At 32.0% G+C, this 21,482-nt stretch overlaps 1 protein-coding gene across 2 annotated transcripts in view; it reads left to right on the forward strand.

The window, feature by feature from the left end:
- The window catches only part of PIK3C2G (phosphatidylinositol-4-phosphate 3-kinase catalytic subunit type 2 gamma), a 276,739-nt gene that overhangs the window by 19,592 nt on the left and 235,665 nt on the right, over positions 1–21,482 (forward strand). For both annotated transcript variants that reach the window (XM_088798218.1, XM_088798212.1), the window contains exons 4-6: positions 1,149–1,306; positions 7,662–7,776; positions 19,873–19,975. In XM_088798218.1, coding sequence (XP_088654344.1) covers positions 1,149–1,306; positions 7,662–7,776; positions 19,873–19,975 — 376 coding nt within the window. The remainder of the gene's footprint in view (positions 1–1,148; positions 1,307–7,661; positions 7,777–19,872; positions 19,976–21,482) is intronic.

Raw genomic sequence — 21,482 nt, forward strand, 5'->3', positions numbered from 1 at the left:
TAGTCCCCCTTATCATAGGCGTATGTTCTAAGTTCCCCAGTGGATACCTGAAACAGCAGTTTGTATCGAATCCTATATATACTAAGCTTCTTCCTACACATGTATATAAACCTTTTCACTTAAAGGAAACATTTCATGGCTTCTTTTTGGCATATCCAAATTGCCAGCATTACTACTCTTGTGCTTCAGGAACATTATTAAGTACAATAAGGGTTACTTGGACACAAGCACTGAGATACCCGAAGAGTTGATCTGATAACTGAGAAGTCTACTAAGTGACTAGTGGGTGAATACCCTGAACAAAGGAATGATTCACATCCCAGGTGGGATGGAGCACGGTGATGTAAGATTTCATCACACTACTCAGAGGGCGCACAATTTAAAACGTATAAACAGTTTATTTTGGAGCTTTCTGTTTAATATTTTCAGATTGGGTTTGATTGGGGTAACTGACACTATGTAAAGTGAAACCATAGCTAAGAGGGAACTACAGTAGATATAAATATCCTAATTTGTACAAAGAAACAGGTCAAATAATTTGTCTCTGATCTTAAAACTACTAAATGGAAGAGCCAGGATCAAATTCAAGGCTTCTGGCTCCAAGGAAACACTATTTTGTAGTTCTCTGACTCATCTGAGCAAAAACTAATAATTGTTCAGAATTTACAAATGACTTCTCGGTTCAATAATTTCTGTAAAATTCAAAGATTTGTGTAAAATCCAAAAATTTAAGTAAAACTGAAGATAAAAATTGTATCTACCAATTTGACAAACAAGATAATTTATTTACCAAAATCCTTACATCAAGATAAGTGACTTCCAGCTTGAAAAGTTAGGCATGAGCAAAAACCAAGGGAAGACGTTTAGACTTCCAAAGCAATGTCAATGAAGTATGTAATCATTGTTCAGATTGAATTTTTATGCTTTATGAATGACAATGTATTCTTCATTCCTTCAAATGAGGTACTCTTGGAAAAGCTTAAAGAGTCTATTACAGTTGTTTTTGGTATAATTGTAATCTTTACCAGTCTGGCCTATTCCACAAATCAGCTGCTGATTGTTTTCATATTTTAAATCTTCCATAGCAAACCCTTAATGAAGTTTCTTGTGCTCTTGTCCTAAGTATTTTTTTCACATATATTTTTCAGAATCAGAGAAACATATCATGCCGCTGATATTAATTCCAATTCAGGGAAGATCTGGAGCACTACTACAACATTTCCATATCGACTCTTTTCTAATACAAAGTTTAATATCAATATTTGTATTGATAACTCAACACAACTACTTCATTTTATGCCACATGGTAAGTAACCTTGCAAATAAGCATAAAAATTTACATAAAGCTGGTACAAGCTGCATAGCCTTGAGTCCACAGACTAAAATCATGAAAATCAGCATTATTAGCTAGTGTTTTGCCTCTGAGTGAAGTAAGAGGAAAATAACTGGAAACATTATCTTTTTAACATTTGTTTAGCTATTGTTCTTAACAATTCTCTTCACATAGCTCAAACCAAGACACCTTATTTTCCTGCTATAAAACAGTAAGTGTAGCAAGCTTATAGCTAAAAACAGAAAATAAATTTCAAAAATATTCTAGCTAAAGACTATATACAAGTGAAAATGTGTTAGAAAGAACAATTTCACTGAAATGTAAATAAATTGTGAGGTAGACTAGGCACTGAAATATGGTCTTTATTCCCACTGTAATAACTACAGCAGCCCTGTGCATAATCACTGAATCAAATATAACTATTGATTCAAAGTCTTTGGGAATGGATGCCAGGAATCAATATTTCATTAAACTCACCAGATAATTCGTATTTCTCTAAGTTTTTAGAATGTCTTTAAAGTTGTTTGATATTTTATTTCACTGTTATAGTCAACTCTTTTTCCAAACAATATTAGTTCTTTAAACAAAATTTAGTTGCTACTAAATAAGTTTCTACATATTATCTATTTTTCTTGACAAATAATGTTCCAACAAATATTTTTCATTGATATTATTATTCTTACTATTATTATTGTTATTATCATTATTTTGCTTTTTCTTACTCTAGCCAAGGCTCTGAGTATAGATGACTACAAACCTAACAATATGTTGAAACTAATCAAGACCATCTGGTTTTAAACTAACCGAAACCAACTCCTGCTAGCTTAAACAGGAAAAAAAAATAAAAAAATCTTTAAATAATACAGGTATTTCGTATAGAATTTAAAAGCAAGAATCAGCAAAACATTGGTAATTATCTAAAGGCACAGATAAACAAGCAATCCAAAATTCCTTATATCTTTCACCTCATCTTCTCCCTGGGTAATTGCTTCTCGTGTTTCTATTGCTTTCTTCTGACTCATTTCCCTTGCTTTTCCAGAACACACGGAAAGCCAAGCTCTCAAGTTTAAATGCTATTTGGCCAGCTACCTAAAGAAAGTTCAATCTCTCTATTGGATCCAATTCCAAATTTCTAAAACTAGAATTCTGACGGCACAGCCAAGATCAATGGTTCTGCACCTTGATGCAATCAGAATGGCCTGGGTCACGTTGGCTTCAGGTTTTGCAGAAGAGGGAATAGTTATGAACTAGGGAGATATCTTCTATTCTTCCAACTTACTAAATTTAATTTCTAACACCTCTCCCTCTCTCTCCTTTGTTGAATTTGGCAAACTAGAGGTCCCTTTTTACTCTTATGAGAAGTTTCAGTAAGGTGATTAGGTCATTGTGCTTAGTGTTAGAGATGTGTAGTGGTAAAGAGGATGTCTGTGCCCTCAAAAATATCGAAAGTATTTATAAGAAGAAAAAGGAAGGGAAGAAAAAGGAGGAGGAGGAAAGGGACATGCAGAGAGGAAGGAGGAAGAAGTACAGGAGGAGTAAGGACACGTTCCTGAAAACATACCGAGTAGCATATACCACTCTTGGGAGAAAAACTTTTCCTTTATCTATTTACTATATTTGAAGGGGTAGGGGTGCTGTGACTTAACTGACAATAGACAGATTAACAGGAAAAAAGACAAAGTTTATTTACACACACATAGGAGTTACTCAGTATAAGTCACAGGCTCAATACCCAGAGATAAAGATTTTTATACCAACTTTACATAAAAGTATATGAGGGTGGGGAGGGATAATTCAGAGCTTTCATAGGGAACTATGGAGGTTTGCATTGTTTTGTATTGTTTTTTGCTGATGGATAGCCAGTCTGCCTCCTTTCCAGAATGTGCAGGAAACGAGCTCAGAATGAAGTTAATGGTAGCTGTATTTTAGGGAGTCTCTGCTTTAGTCACATAAAAAAAAGTTTAAATAATATTTCAAATGTTTTAACTTTAAAATAACCTTTTTGCCAAAACTGTGTGAGTGAAGAAGAAACTTTCTTCTACCCTCTATATTCTTTTGGCTAGTCTAATAATCAAATCAATGTGGGAAAGATTAACAAGAAAAAATGGCCACATTTAATTATATATGCACATATGGAACCCCACATACACGAGAGAATCAGAGACTCCACATAACATGATAAGTTCAGATACAAAAAGTTAAAATGAGGTAAAGATGGCATTCTGAGCTAAGGATGAGGTAAGGCACATTGGGGCTTCAGAGGGAGGAGGGTCATTTACAGGACAATAAAAAGAGCAGATGATCAGTAATGACATGTTTTCCCCATCCTATAGATAGGTCATCAAAAGTTATATCTGGCAATAACTCTTATTATGGACAAGGCCCAAATTTAAATTCTTTAAGGAGAGGTAAAAGTTTCTCTTGAGCTCACGGGGTCTCGATTGCCTTCAATTCAAAATAGTTCACATGCCAAAGTTGCATATCTTGGGGTGGACCTGTTCTCAACCCCTCCATCTATGATCCTTTCAAAACTTCATATTAGTGTTTTACTAGTAATACAGATGTTCTACAAGGAATAAAAGTCTGAATAGTATATTGTCTATGTAGGAAATGTCCAAACCCATAGAGAATTTTTCTGAGTTTATTTGAGTCAAACTGACTATCGGTGGGAAGCAAAATCTCAACAAATTGAGAAAATGCTCCACAGAATGATAGTTTTGCCACATATTTTTACATTAGAATAAAAGAAGGAGATGTAAGGAGGGTCACATGAAATCCACTGACGATAGATTAAGGGAGCAGGAGATAGCAAAGAGGGGAAATCTCTGGGATTTCAGCACACAGAGACGGTATTGGGGGAACAAGATAACAATGAGGAGTTCTGTGGTCTCATGCTCTGGTATGGTAGGTGTGTCCTAAGGGACCTGGACAAGGACATCACTCTGACATTTCAAAGGAATGTTATCTTAGATGCAGGAAGACAACAGACAGGCTCACTTAAGGTAAAGATTAACCTTTGTCAAGGAAGCTACGGGCCTAGGATGTGACTACTGCACTGACCTGCTTTTAGTTAGGAATTTTTATGTTCAGATCATCTTATATGGCTACTTTCAGTCTCTGTACTTGTTGGACACACCATGCTGGCCTCCCCTGAGCTTGTTTAGTATGTGATCCCTCTTTCATCCACAGTATCAAGAGTGACTTTGATAAAATATAGAAGCTGGTGCTAGAAACTTAAAGAATAATGAAATCTATTTAAGTAAAGAGGAGGAGATGGGTGAGGGGTTTTCATCCAAATAGAGCTCTGCTTCCCCAAGATTGAGGAAATGGAATCCTTCTAGAAGAGCAGGTGTTTTTGAACAAACTCATAATTCTCGATTCCACAGTCTTAAGCTATCACTTCAATGAAGTTGATTCCCATGTCCTTATTTCCAACTCCAAAGTTGTTCTAGAGCCAGTGTCTTTACTTTCAACTGCTTTCTAGATTTAGATGATGCATGGTTGGAACTGTATTAGGAGGCCATGTGATTTCCAAAGTGTTGGAAGTAGAAGTCAGTTTGCAAAGATTAAAGAGTAATTGAGAAATGTTTGCAGAAGTTATCTACTCTTTAAAGAAAATTGGCAGTATAGGGTGGTAATAAATAAATAAATAAATAAATAAATAAATAAATAAATAAATAAATAAATAAGTAAATAAATAACATTATTTTAAGTGAATGGAATAAATGAGGGAATATTTTATAGATGAAATAGAAACAGAATATTTTTAAGAAAAGACAAAAGTAACTTTAGAGTGGGTGTTAATTTAAAATTAAAAAAACAAAATAAGAGCTAACAGTGTTTATTTGTAATCAAAGAAATGTAATTCAGGAAGCACAGATTTGGGCAGAAACTCAAATCATGTCCTGATTACAGGGTTAAAGGAAGGGTTTTCTATGAAAAAAGGAAAGGAATAATTATACGGGGGAAAAAAAGATTTTCTATTGGTATTGTAAAGCTGAGTTACTCATTAGCTATACATGACTGGTTACTGACTCTATCTTCACATAGAAAGTCCCTAAACATCAATCCTTGTGGTCAGAATGTTCAGCTAACTTTACCAACAATTGCTTGTAAAACAATCTTGATTTTAGCCCAGTCCAAAGGTCTGGCCCAGTCTAAACATTTCAAAGTGTCAAAATGCAAGACGTGCCAGGCAGTTCTTCTGGAATGGTGGTTCAAACTCCATTTTGAAATAGCTCCCCTTATGTCAACCTTCAGAGGTGGATATTGAATACATAAAAGAGGGCGGCTTTAAATGGTGGAACTAGAGCCCAGTGTAGGAAAGATGACAATTGAAGAAGTAAGATTTAGTAAAATGCAGTGATACTTATATTTCCAAAGAGGTGTAAAGGGATAAAAGAAGGTGCATAAAAAAGTTAGATTTAATGTGCATAGTTGTATAATTTAAGTATCTCAAATGGACGTTAGCCATTTTAATAAAGTAGGCAATATGGTCAACAGATTGAGAAAAACTGCACAGAGTGGGAGACTACAAGAAATTGGGAAAAGGATTATACTAGCTGCCAAAATGAAGGTACAGGTATAAAATCTACTTAAAATACACCATAGTACTTGTTGGCTCACAATATGGATGAGAAGTTTAACTCACAGACACTTAATGGTTGGCTTCAAGGAGAAAGATGATAATTTCAGATTTAGACATGTTGAATTTGAAGTAATAATAAAATATTCAAAGAGTAACCTGAAGCAGACAATAAGAGCTATCACACCAAAGACAGGAGAGAAATAATAGCTAGATATTGGGTTATGTCAATGTAAGCGAAAAGATTATTGTAGTGAAGTAATGAATTCACATGAATGCCACATAAGCACAGGGGATGCAGTCCTGGAAATGGGAGATCCAAATTAATTACAGTGAACTGTTGTCTTTAAAGATGTTTTCCTGTCATCACATACTGGCGATGTTCTTCTCCCCCTCATCAAATCCTTTTTAGTCATGATTTTGCCTGTGGCCATATTTTTTTCTAGCTTCAATTCACACTACTTCAGTCAATATTCCCAAGCAGCAGTATGTTTAAGATATTCTCTCCCATGTCAAAGCATTTCCACAAATCCTAATTGCCCGATGATCTCTACCACTTGTTTATTCAACCATTTATTTGTTAACATCTTGATCTACTATAAAACCTACATTTTAAAATTTATCATTACACTCTTCCTTTTTGCACTGTGGCAGGCCCAGCAATATAATTTGCACTACTTTTTGTTAGCCATTTTGTATCAAAAACTTTTCCTTACAAACAAAATGGTGTGGAAGTAAAAGAAGCCACAGCAAAGAAAACACATAATTGCGAACAAAACATGACTTAGACTAATGTAATTGAGTGTTTGCAATATGCTGTTCAAATTCTCACTGGCTAAGGGTCAACAGTATAGTCTGTTGCACTTGCTTTCATTGATTGAGACCTTAAGGTCACATTCAAAGCATGGAGATAGATGACAGATATGATGATAGAGACAGAGATAGAGATAGAGATAGATAAAAACTTTCAACTATTATCATTTATGATAATATATGAATCCCATACTATTTGTTATTTAAAATTAGGAAAATATTTACAGATGCACATTGTAACAAGTCAGCATGGTCTGGCCACTATTAAATGGCATATGAACATAAGAGCTTAGTGGGGGAGATTATGGAATGTAAATATGAAAAGACAAAGGTCTTTGCTTTATGGTATATTTACACTTTGAGCCCCAGAAAAGGTGGAGAACGAAAACACATGTTCATTAAGGTTATTACAATGCTGTCCAAGGCAGAACCTTGTGTGATTCCTACTTGGGAAAGGAAGAACAACCATCTGTGGAGACTTAGAATAATTAAGAACACAGGCTCTGCAACTGACAGATTTCGTTTAGACTCCTTATTTGTCACTTATCACTCACTATATAATCTCTTTGGCATCTCACAAGTCCCTAAGGGTAACCACAGTAGAATATTTTTTTATGCAAAGAGCTACAATGTACTAAGGTTTTAACATGAGGAATATAATACCTAGCTGTTATGTATGAGTAATATGAAGAAAGACTGAGCAGAGAAAATGCAAAAAGTGTTTTTTCAAAAAATATCTCCAAATCCAACCAGACTAATAAATGAGATACATCTTATTTTAATTCCTCAGGATGAAATTAGACAGTTACACTATATATTGTATATATACACTAAATTATAATGTGTGTATAATTTTATATGTTCAAAAACTTTTTCCTAGCCAATATACAATAAGCTCTTATTAACTTTTTTATTCACCTTTGTTTTTAGCTAATTGTCTTGTTAAAGACCTAATTGCTGAAATTCTACATTTTTGTACAAATGAGCAGTTATCTTCGAAAGATTATCTTCTAAGTATATGTGGCTATGAAGAATTTTTACAGAAGTAAGTATCTTATTAAAGTAATTTTTGAGCTTTGTTATAACCTGTGTTAGGCAGCTCTTCTTTTTTTTTTCTTTTAAACAGACTTTGTACAAACAATATACTCTTCTAACCAGAATAATTAAATCAGTTAAATCAGCCCCCCTTAAGGTGACTTTGAAATTTTATGAGTCACATTTACAGTCTTATTCTTGGTTCTATTTTGTATTTAGTGTACTTATGGCAATGTGTATTTAAGTGATCTGTGACTAGGGTGACTAACCATCTCAGTATGCCCAGGACTGAGGGGGTTCCCAGGAACTGAGGGGGTTCCCTTTCAGTTTTGACATCAAGAAACTCCTGGGAAAACCAAATTACCTTAGCTCTAATAAAGCTTATTAGTACTGATCACAATTTAAAAAAATAAATTCTTTTGTAATAAGTAATTTTTTAATTTGGAATAATATCAGTACATTGATAAAATACTGATTTCTAAAAATACGTAGGGTTTGAGTATGAGTATTATAACATATCTATAAAAGAGTAGTTTTAAAACACTTTCATTTATTTGTTCAGGAAGCTTTTAAAACACTGAGAAAAGTCTGTTCTCTTGTATGTCAACTGCAAATACTTATTTGATAGAAAACTCACCTTCTCTTAATGTACCTCAGTAACTATAATCCTGAAGTTCCTTAAAGATCAACCTTGAAAATATAACACAACTTTAAGAAAACAAATATTTCTCTACTAGTGTTGCATAATTATTCTAAACAGGAAAGAAATAAAGAATAAAATATTCAACAAAATGAATTGCCATTGACATTTCCCTTTTTGTTTCTATGAGTATCTAAAGATTGACAACAGTCTCATGGAGGTAAAACTGTATTTTTCTTTTGAAATATCCACTGTCACTGTCATTATTATTCTACCATCAATATGCTTGAAAATATCTTGTAGGTAATTTGGTGAAACAAACGGTATTATCAGCAAGTACAGTCTTTTATTAAGAAATGTGAACTGTGACTTTTAAAGCTAATCATTTGCGTTTTTGTGTTCCCAGTTATAACCAAATATTAATAAATATTTATATGCAATCACAAATGTTTTGCTGCATGAAGGTCACAGATAGTCCCCTTTTTCCCTGTCTATTTAAACCTATTAACACACTCAATGACAAGGCTGCTACTACTACCTTTTACCAACATATGGTTTTGATAGCATATCAAACAAGCAAGGAGAAATACTTAAGTAATGTAATCTTATACTGAATAATCATTAAAATTTACTCTTTTGTATGCATAAGTCTCCAAATGTACATCTGGACTTTGGCTAATTCAAACATTAGATGCAAAAAACAAGAAATATTATCAAATACATTTATCTATCAGTAAGACATATCACCTCAAAAGCAAAACTATTAAAGAGATAGAAATTTGGAAAAGTATAATGTAGAGAAAATTTATAATTGAACTTCACTTAATTACCGTTTTGAAAGGATAGTCATCTATAATGAGTTGGCTCACCTGTTGACTACTAAATATGTTGTATATACCATTTTACTCTTTTTTCCTTCTTAATATGAACATAATAGATTTCTAAAATGTTTTCGTAGTCATTTATATCTATTAAAAATTCATTTACCTGGTTTTATTAAAATAGGAAAGTTGCCAAGTATTAGTATGGATTAATTATAGTCATTTATTCCCAAATGGAAATTGAAGGATATGTATGTTTCAGGAATTTGCTTACTATTTGAGAATAGCCCACCTATATTGATATAATTTATTTTAATAAGCAGAATATTCATTACTCTTGTTTCTAACATCTAAATCATTCAAAATTTTTAAAGTTCATTCCTATGCAATTTATCTAAAAATGTGTACTTAAATACTTGGAAATCTGTTCATAAATTTTTCTACAGCAGGAATACAGGTAACATGTACTAAGATAATAATACAATAAGTAATAATTTGGACTCTAACAGTTACAGTACCACAATTCCTCTGGAGTATCTGACTACCTTGATTGTAATAATAATTAATAATAATAAAAATAGCAATTTAGCAAATGCTAATTATTTGCTTACCTTATAATGGGTCAACATCTAAATCTTATAACATCGGGACAGTAGATAATATAATAACCCCTCTTTTATGGATGGGCTGTCTGCAGCTTTATTCAAAGTCACACAAATAGGGAGCTGGTAGAGTGAAGTCTGAATTCAAACCTTGGTTTCGTTGACACTGTGGCCCTGGTTGTTAACTGCAAAACAATGCTGCAAAAGCTCGTGATTGTAATACAAAAAATAGCAAATGGTTCTTTATGTTAGAACAAAGGGTGGAAAATATATGAAGTTCATGGGTGTCTTCAGGGACAGGGGTACAAGAATTGAATAATCTAATTCAACTCCTACTGAGAACCACACGTGTGCAAAGCATTTAGTTAATCACTGAGAATACAAAGATGAGTTATGTATATAATCCTTGCCCTCTTCCTTGGCTAAGAATTCATAAAGTCATTTAATCAGTCATTACAGTGCCCTATTATGAAGGCAGTGTTATTATTATTATTATATACCAATTGCTTCTAGATCACAGAGGAGAGAGGAACTAATGCCAAGTATATGAAACTGCTGCACAGAAAAGTCAATGATCAACTTGTACTTAAAGGATAAGTACCGAGGAAAGAAACCAGTACAATATCATATAATGTTAATAGCTTTAGAATATATAAACTGCACTTAAATTGTATTTTTAAAAATAATTACCAAGAAAAAGCAGACTAAGAATGTGACTAGAAATTCAATGGAAAGAAATTATTTAGAGTTTAACCTAACTAACAACAAACATGCAATTAAAACAATGAGATGTCATTTTTGCCTGTCAAATCGTTAAAATATGATAAAATTAAGTGGGGAAATGGATAATATCCAAACAGCTGCTAGGAACATACATTGATATAGCACTTGCTGAAGGGAATTTTGTCAAAAATGTGTCAAAAATCTATCAAAATATGTCAAAAACAGATCATCTGTGTTTCGGCAATTCTACAAATATTTCTAAGGAAATAATCATAATTATACAAAAATACTTAGATGTAAAGTATATTCACCATAGCATGATTTCTAATAGTAACAAAAAGAGGAAAAAAACTGAAAAAACTAAATTTCCAATAATACTAACAAATAATGGTTAAACAGGTCATTAATATAAATTTATTGTAATATCACATAAAATTTATAAATGATTAAAATATAGCATCTTATGTCTTGATATAAAAACATGTGTCATAGCTTGAAGGGTGAAAATATATCCTTAAATCTTTTCAAATCACATTTTAATATATTAATTTTTATTAAAACAAGTATATTTCTATTTGAAATACAAAATAAACTCCTATACACTAAAGTGTTAGACTAGTTACATTTGGAAAAGAAATACAATATGGATGATATTTATTCATTTCCTTTTTTAATTTACAAAACTTCTACTATAAGTCTGCCTTTTTTACTATCAGGAGAATAAGAAAATAAATTATTTCTTTTGGGAAAGAAGCATTTAAATGACAGTATCAATAATAAAATGCTTATAAAGAATGAGAACATAGAGTAAGCGACCATTACTGAACTTACGTAAGACTGAGAGAGCTTGGGCTAAAGTTTGCTCTTCCACTTATGAAATCATCATGTGAACCACAAGGCCACCATGGTTCACCAAAAGAACCAGGTCGCAGCATTGGAAAGAACATGTCATAACTTTGAGAGCTCTCACACATATAAAAATGTGTTTGGTTAATAAATCATTCATTCAGAGTATCTTGAGCTACTTCAATTTAGTTTTCAGACCTCCTTCAAGGTACTTTTCCCCACATTTTAATATTAATTTTGTTTTTACTCCTTAATGGTTAACTTTAATAATAATCATTATTGCTATTATTACTATTATTATTATTCATACAAACTTGCATTTGGTTCTAACCAATAACTGTACTAGAACAAATGTCCTAATATGTGAATACTCTATAATATATACCTTTGTTTGAAAGTAATTCCACAAAGAGCTTGTGCTAAATAAAAGGTTGTTTATTATTGAAAATTACATGTAAGAATTATGGCATATTTTAGTCATAAGCTTTCTAAAAGTTTTGTGACTGTGCAAGCATCATTAACCAATAGACTTGATAAAAAGACTCACTAAGCTGTGGCACAATTAGTCCAAGAAAGCATGGCAAATCAGAACTAAATGCAGGTATATAATTTCATTATACCTAAAACTATAATAGTCAATACACGGCTATCAAGCTATTTTTGTTACTCAAAAGTATTACTTCTAAAAGCTAAGAATTATCAAATCACTGCCCCATCACCACCACCAATTTTGAATTAAGTGAGGTTTAAATAACCTAGTACTTTGTTTTCCTTAAATAAAGTAAAGGAATTAGGTAGAAAATATTTGAATTATGTTGTATTTCAAATTAGCTGATCATCTTATTAAGGCTTAAATGTGCTATTTTATTCTTAGCTCTTGAATGTTTTGTATTAGTAAAGTCTACAAAATGTTTCTCCCCTGGAAACTTGTGAAAAAAAATAATCAAAACTTGAAATGGAATAATATCTGTATGTTTTATCTCTTGGGTTGGTGACTATATTACAAATTTTACATACCATACCCCAAAAAGAACTCCTTGGAGGTTAGTATATATTTTTGCAAAAGATACAAAGTTCCAGCTTCAGTGCTACATTTCTTCATTTCTTTATGTTGACTTTCTGTCTTAATTAACGTCATTTATATAGATTGTTATGCTACAACTTTATTGTCTTTTGTGAATTCACAGCTTAACAGAGAGGTCATAATATATTTGAAAATTGTTATAAAACATTTCTTCAAGATTTAAACATAACTTCCATTGCAGTATATTCAATTTTATTTTATTTTTGAATTTTAAAAAGTATATGTACCTTGTATGTAAGGAATGTAACCATATTCAAGTGGAGAGGCATGAGAGACAGTGGCCTTTTAACAGGCTGGAGGTAATTCTTAAGAAAAATGGAGTATTTGAATGGATGTGTTTAGATCTCTTAGGTCCAAGTTCTCTCTTGAGTAGCAACTGTTGGTATCCACTTATGCCTGGTGGAGTGTCTCTGTTCAAAACCATGACTCTCCTCTACTAACCACCCCATGACTGTAAGCCTTAATTTAGAATTTAACCTATGCTTGCATATCCAAGTCATGAAGTTTAACTTTCCCTATTTATGGTTCCCCTGAGAGAAAAGTAACAACAAACTTGAGGAGCACTAGTTGAGGAAAACAGCGTATCACCTATCTTTATGCTGTGTCAGCAACAAATACCACATTGCATATAAAATCCAAGCTGTTTACAAAGCTTACTAGAATTAAAAATATGGTAGATGTAACATCACAGAAATTTTGAAATGGCAACTACCAAAGGAACGTGTGCGTGCATGTGTGCACACACACATAAATATTTGAAAAATGCTCTGTGGAGTATTATAGTACTATTATTTTAATATGTTTTACACTCACTTTACATTTCTTAGTCAATCTAAATATTAAAAGACAGCTTAATTACTGAGTTTTCTTAAATGCCTTTAATAGTTGCCAGCAATCTTGGGTCTCAATATTTCTAAAATCAAATTGAAATATTTTCTATATGTGACTGTAATATTTCACAATACATTTCTGTGACTAGTTACTACACATCAGAATGGGCATTTAAAGCTATTTATTCTAAAAACAATAAAGATATATACTTATTCTAAAAAAAAATAAAGATATATACTTATTCCAGTAAAAGAGTAATGTTCATAACTGCATTTACAAGGATGCCTAGGCTGATGGGAATCAATATTCATAGGTTGGACATTATTTAGGATGTCTTGTTTTGCCTATAGGACAAATCTGAAGTATTTGCATATCGCTTTTTGGTGTTAAGGTCATTAATCTCTCTGTATATAAACATACTACTATGGAAGTACTTTAAAGTAACATGAGCTACTTATGAATATGACATAGGAGCAATTATGTGCAAGGATTCAGCATTTTGGTATTCATCTTAAATGACAGGTATATTCATAACAGCTCACAAGACAATAACTAGCACTGTCTTGTGCTAGTTACTATTGGTTGAGAGAATAAATCGATGTGCAGTTTCATATGTACTAGTACATATGAAAAAAAGCAATTTTTCATTGTATCATATACATTCATTTCATTTAACAGTTGAAGTTTTTCACATGATTACTAAATAAAACTACTAAGCACCTATATTTGAAATGTTATCAGATTGAGAAAAATACCTTATGTGTAAAATCTGAACTAGATAATTCCAATGTTCACATTATAAGCATAGTAATACACACAATGGCCTGTTGTTTTAGTGCTCAAACCCTACTCTTCACATCACCCATCTTAGCCATGGTATTTTTTGCTTCTCCTTCTCTTGGCGTGGTAGCCTTTCTTCACTATTTTCTGATACTACCATTTTCAAACACAAATTTATTTTCCTTACTTCATGTATTAATTAAAGTCTACATACTACCACCCTTCCCTCTATTCTTTAATGCTTTATTTTCTTTTTTTCTCTTTCATTTTCTCTAGATCATCGCTATCCCATAGAAATATAATGTGGGCCACATAATTATTTTAAGTTTCCTACTAACCACATTTTAAAAATACAGAAAGAAACAGGTGGAAATAAATGTTAATGCATTATGTTATTTAGCTCAATATACACAAAATATTATCACTTTGACATGTAATCAAAAAAAAATATTGAGCAATTTTACATTACTGTTTTGTGCTAAATCTTCAAAAGGGTATTTATTTTATGGTTACAGCGCATCATAATTCAGACCAGCCACATTTCAAGTGTTCAGTAGCCACATGTGTCTAGTCACTATATTGAAGAATGTAGCTTTAGAAAATCAAAAACTAATCGATCAAAATTGCCAAGTAGGGTGACGGCAAAGTGGTGAATAGTAGCTTATAGCTTTTCTAAAGTGCGATGTTATTGGAGGCTCTCAAGTCTTTTCAAGAACATCAGAGACTTAATCTTAGATGACAATTCTAGCATAGAAATAGGTTTTTGTTATTGCTAACACACATGAAAACAAGTATTTAGTATTTTAGACATGATAACTGGAAAAATCATGTTCTAAATGCAATCTGTAATATACCATGTTTCTGTAATATGAATTATCTTATTCATAGAAATGACATTAATACATGTACTTTTTTCTGGCATATTAATGATTTGCTCCACCAAGTAATAATGGTGGCCGAATGCAAAGCACACAGGAAGATGCTGGAGATGACAGTATTTTACAGTAACCAGTGACTTCTCACCCAACATGTATTGCTTCTCAACTTGGCCTCAAACTCTATCTTGAAAAAGCTTATCACAGAATTCTCCACAATATTTGTGCATTTTTCCCTCATCTCTACATTCAGCAGCATCAAAACTTTCTTACATCCTCTTTCACTAAGCTGAAGACATTTTTTTAAAGCCATCTTTTATTTATTATAATATTTCTTTACATTTTTGAAGTTAGATGTGTCGTTTTAAAACTGTGCTAGTGTTTTTATTATGGTGTGTGTGTGTGTGTGTGTGTGTGTGTGTGTGTGTGTGTATGTGTGTGTCCTCTGGTTAGAAACCTGTATTGCTTTGAGTGGTCTCTCCCACCTGTATTTTCCATGAGACCTATTTTTAACCTACAATTTGCAGAACACCTCACCCTATCCTTTCATAAAAAGAAACATGTGTATCACATTACAGCAGGAATGCTTGAATCTATAAATAAATTTCAAGTATGCTATATTTCCTCCAAATATTTATGTTCTAAACTCTGGTCTTACTTTGTTGAAGCCAAAGTCCTTATTTGTAAAATGAGAGAGGTATACAAGAACAGTACTTCTTTTCCAGTTTTTGAGATCTCTCTTCATGCAAAGTTATACATGGCATTCCCATAATTAAAATGATAATTATACATCTTCAGGCTGAATTAATATGTTACAGTAAAAATGCAAATCTGCCCAGTAGGCTACCACAATTCACATGAAATGGCAGGAAAAATAGTAATGAAAAATCTTCTGGAAAAACAAGAAAGGGAAATAGAATGGGAAGTACAAAACGATAGCAAGGGGATTGTGGAGCCAGGTAAATGTCAAAAATATTTAAAACAGGAGGGGCTTGGGACACTCACTTGACAGCTGTATTAAAAATAGAAAAATTTGTAAGGAATGATGAATTTTCAAAATTAGCTTAAGGAAAAGTATAAAAGTGAACTAGAACATTGAAAAAGGTATAGTTTTAAGCAAATTGCACCAAACCTTCAGGGATTACAGCAGAATTCCACAAGCAAAATCAGCACATAAACTCAACTAATAAATATAATGGAAAAATGTTTGATTTATAATAGAACAGGATCTACAAAATAACTTGCAAAAAGCATAATATGTGTAAGACCTACATGGAAGAAAACTAACACTTTACTCAGGGCATAAAAGAGAACTACAGTGCATGTATTAGGTTGGTGTGAAAGTAATTGCAGTTTAAAAGGTTAAAAATAATTGCAAAAACTGCAATTACTTTTCCACCAACCTAATAGAAATATACTTTTCCTTAAAAGGAGAATACAATATTTTCAAAATATCAACTCTTCTAATATAATTCCATAAGTGAAATATGTCACTATATTAACAATTTCTCTTTAACAATGGTGCACTAATTCTAAAATTGTTCTCAAAGAGAAATTGTGCAAAAATAGATAATATACTTTTGATGACTTTCACTCATTTCTATACATCCAAAATACTCTAGAAAATTAAATAATTGATGTAATTTGATATTGGTACATGAATAGATGTATGGATTAACAGAATATTTAAAGTCCAGAAACAGGTTAGATATTTATAAAAATTGGCTATGTGTTAAATATAAAAGGTCAGAGATTAAAAGATGTTCTTATTAATTAGGGATGTTTGAGAAAGGTTCTATTATATTGGAAGAAATATCTAAAATTGGAGCTGTATTATTTATCACTCTTTACCTTACAAATGCATTCCAGAAAGATTGAGGAAATACATATAAAGAGTAAAAAAGAAAGTGTTGCTACAAAAAATTAAGTTGAATTCATTAAAGCTAATTCATAAAGAGTAATCATTAAAAACTTTTACTGCTAAATTAAATGTGGAAGAAATAAATCGAAAAGATTAGAACAATAATTGTAAAACTCTAACCCATTCCTCCATTCATGTTGCTCCTCAAGTCCAAGCATGTGCTCTTTATTAAAGAAGCTGGATTGTCTGAAACAAACTCATGAATACTGAGAACTGATGGCTGCCAGATGGGAAGGGAGTTGGGGAGATGTGTGGAAAAGGTGAAAAACTAAGAAGTACATATTGCCAGGAATAAAATTAGTAATGGGATATAAAGCCCAGCATAGGCAATATAGTCAATAATATTGTGATAACTATATGTGGTGCCAGATGGGTACTACACTTATTGTGATCACTTCATAACGTGTAATGTAGTTGTCTAATCGCTGTGTTGTATACCTGAAATTAATATGATACTGTATATCACCTATAATTGAAAAATAAATTTTAAAAAATAATTATTTTTAGAATTTTTTAAATTAAAAAAAGTAGCTGCAACAGGAAATTAGAGATAATTACGTATATACTTGCTTTATGCCAGAAAGAGACATAAAATTGTAATCAACAGACCCCTTCATCCTGTATCACTGGCTATCTTTATTCTAATATGAAAAGTTTAGAAAGAAATAAAGGCATCCAAATTGGGAATGAAGAAGTTACAATGTCACTTTTTGCAGATGACATGATGCTATATATAGAAAATCCTAAAGACCACCAAAAATCTATTAGAAACAATAAATGAATACAGTAAAGTTGTCAGCTACAAAATCAATGTACAAAAGTCCATTGTATTCTTATATATTAACAATGAAATGGCAGAAAAAGAAATTTAAAAAAAACACAATTCCTTTTTGCAATTTCAACAAAAAGAATAAAATAACTAGGAATAAACTTAACCAAGGATATGGAAGACTTATCTATACTAAAAACTATAAGACATTTTTAAAGGAAATTGAAGAAGACACAAGGAAATGGGAAGACTTTCCATGTTCATGGATTGGAAGAATCAACATAGTCAAAATGGCCATATTACCCAAAAAACTGAAAACAACAAAAGAACAAGACAAACAAATGAAGAAACAAAAACTCATAGACACAAACAATAGTTTAGTGGTTACCAGAGGGTAAGGGTGGGGCAGGGGGTGGTAGATGAGGGTAAAGGTAATCAAATATATGGTGATGGAAAGAGAACTGACTCTGGGTGGTGAACATACAATGTGATATACAGATGATGTATTACAGAATCATACACCTGAAATCTATGTAACTTTACAAACAATTGTCACCCCAATAATCTTTAATTAAAAATAAAATAAATAATCTCCCCCCAAAAAAATTTGGCTATTGAGAGGCTATTTAGATATTTTTAGTTTAAAGGTGAAGTGTTTTAAGATATATGTCTTTTTTATAAGGCTTATCTCTAATTTTTTGATTAACTGATCTACTTTTGTTGGTTTCATCAGGTAAGGGATAAAAGAATCTGAAACTAAAATTTGAATGATCTCTACTTGGGCAATTGTAGGATAATGGGAGAGAACTGAACAGAATAAGCTTAAAGTTTTATTTGACAGTGTGATATAAATAATTATTAAATTGGGGTTGCAATAAAAAACATTTAAGATATGTTTTATTAAAAAAATTAGATAACCACCAGAAGATTAAAAATACATTTATGTCTCCCAAACCTCTAAAGATACAGAAACTCAAAGAAGATTCGATCCCAATAAATGAATGAAAATAATTTTTTAAAAAACCACATATGGCTAATATAAACATACTGTGAATACTTTTATCATTTGGACAAGTGGATAGGTTTTAAGTTTTCTTAAAAGAAATAGCAATTGTCAAAATAAAAACATTTACAGAGAATTTAGTAGATGACAACATAGTAATGTTTTATTTGGCTGATATTGCTGGGAATACGTGGTCCCAAATATTTAGTGAATTTTCCAGATAAATAAATATATCACCTTAAAGGCCCTAAAATCTTAATGTAAGTGTTTTTCTTCTGAATTTTTTTATGTATTTAACCAAGATCCTTAAACAAAGTAGATTAATATAATTCATCCTTTTTAATGACTCAGTCATTAGAGATATCAACAATTAGAGTAGTAGAGGAGATGATTCAGTAAAAGCCCTACATTTAAAAGAATAGGGACCAGATTTACATCGTTAATCAGTAATTCATTTAATTCATTGTGCTCATCATTTAATATGTGATCAGAAAATAGTTACAGAGATAGACAGAGAGAGAGGGAAAGAGTGAGAGAGGAAGGAAGGAACGAAGGAAGGAAAGAAGGAAGGAAATAAGGAAGGAAGGGGAAGAAAACACATCACGCCACTAGAAATTTCTGAAACAAGAAGGGATTTTTTTCTGTTTAATCTGTTTGTTAATCCTTTGACATAGACATTAATATTGCAACTATAAAAAGGAAAATACTGATTTTCAGATAGTTTAATTGACCTGCATAAGGTTAGTAAGGAGTTAGTAAATCTGTCTTTAAAGCCCATGACATTTCCACCTCACCACTCTGCTTCTTCCATACCTTGGTTCCCACATATACTTTGTGGCATCATTTAGACCTCCCAGAAGCATGCTGTCCTCGGCCTTCAGATGGCTGGGTAAAACTAACTGTGAATATGTAAAATATTCTTTATTATAACTTATTATGTCCACTCTAAAGGTATCTAATTATTTTTAACTTAACACATTAGAAAATAATTGTAATATCTTGTCATTTAAATTTAATATAATGAGGAGATATATAAAACTAGGGATACACACACAAACACACACACACACACACACACACACACACGTATGTATATATAAAACTTTTACCAAACTAGGTTCCAAAAATAAAGGAAATACAGTCAGAGAGAAAAATATACACTTAGGGATGTTATGGAAGGAAATAATTTTGTTCATTTTCTTTTCCTTCAGTGATTACTCTTTGGGGAGCCACAAAATATTTCAGAAAGACAAGTCTGTTATTCAACTTAATCTGCAGAAAAATAGGAAAGGTCCAGGAAGGTTATCTCGAAAGGTAAGACCTTTTTAGTATTGGTTTCAATTTGCAAACTGATGATTTTAAGGACAACATTCCCACCTTTATGGATTGTCACCAATTTGGAATTACTTAGCTTAATGAATACATGTTCACTTGAGTATATTTATTAAAACATAATGAAATATTTATCTAAATGCCTGTTGACAATTTAGACTGAAGCGATTACATCAACACATTACTGAAACCTCAGTATAATAACAAATCAATAGATCTCTTGGAAAAATCATTTTTCCAATGAGAAACTTATTAAGTTACTATATTCATAGTATTCAGGAATCCACTAGGAAGTAAATGGAATAGAAAGTGTGAAGGGGAAACCATTGAAGGAAGAAAAACAACACAACTCTTTTTCTATTAAAAATCTGTTTATGTCTGTGTCAGCAGAGTTTAAATCAGAACAGATTAATATTCATAATATATATAATAAAACTACCTAGGAAAGAATTACTGTGCTTTAATGACACAGCTTCATGCTGTTAAGATATGAATTTTACTCCCTGTGTGACGTCTTGAGTTACTTCAAACCCAAATTGCACAGTATGCAGTGAACTTTGATATTTTGGCAGTTTTTATCTGTGGAATCTTCCAATTATCTGCTTTAAGCAAAATCCCTTCACCTTGTCATTTATATCAGATACAGATTTCCAGTGCATGATTTTTTTGCTTGTCAAGTCTGAGGTGTTTCATCATAAAAAGTGTCAGGTAGTACATCAGGTTGCAATGTATGTATGTGGAATATAACATAATGAGGCCAAAAGAGAGTTGTTTAGAAATATCTTTTGGAGCTGGTTCCCCATTTCAGCCAGTGTTGACAGCTCCAGGGCTATGCATCTGAAATCTCCACAAAGAAACATTATAAAGTACAACTAATACCCAAACTATTAATAAACCTAAAAGTCTTCGCAGTGTCCTCAATGTTAACCAAAACAGCTGAAATCATCATGTTTCATTTCAACTTGGAGGAAGAGAGAAAATGCATAATTCTAATTCCGTGTTTCCCTGAAAATAAGACCTAGCCGGACCATCAGCTCTAATGTGTCTTTTGGAGCAAAAATTAATATAGGACCCGGTCTTATTTTACTATAATATAAGACCCGGTCTTATGTAATATAAGACCGGGTCTTATATTAATTTTTGCTCCAAAAGACACATTAGAGCTGATTGCCCGGCTAGGTCTTATTTTCAGGGAAACAGGGTTTCTAATCTTGCTTAGAAGTCCTGTGTTGCTAAAAACAAAAAACTTATCTCGTTCATAGTAATTCACAGATCACTAACACTTCAGTTTCATGTAAATTAAGGTTTATTCTTAAATCCATATAACTCCACTACTTTAATATAATATATATGGAGCATATATTTTATGTCTGGGACTTGAATATTTTTATCACACTTACTCTTCACAATAATTCTATGTAGTAAATACCACTACGGAAAATAAAGAAAGAAAATCACAGGCAGCTCCCTGACTTCCCCCAGATCTTAC

Source organism: Rhinolophus sinicus, chromosome 1 (assembly GCF_057876585.1).
Source record: "Rhinolophus sinicus isolate RSI-liver-muscle chromosome 1, RSI-T2T, whole genome shotgun sequence".
NCBI classification, from domain to species: domain Eukaryota; kingdom Metazoa; phylum Chordata; class Mammalia; order Chiroptera; family Rhinolophidae; genus Rhinolophus; species Rhinolophus sinicus.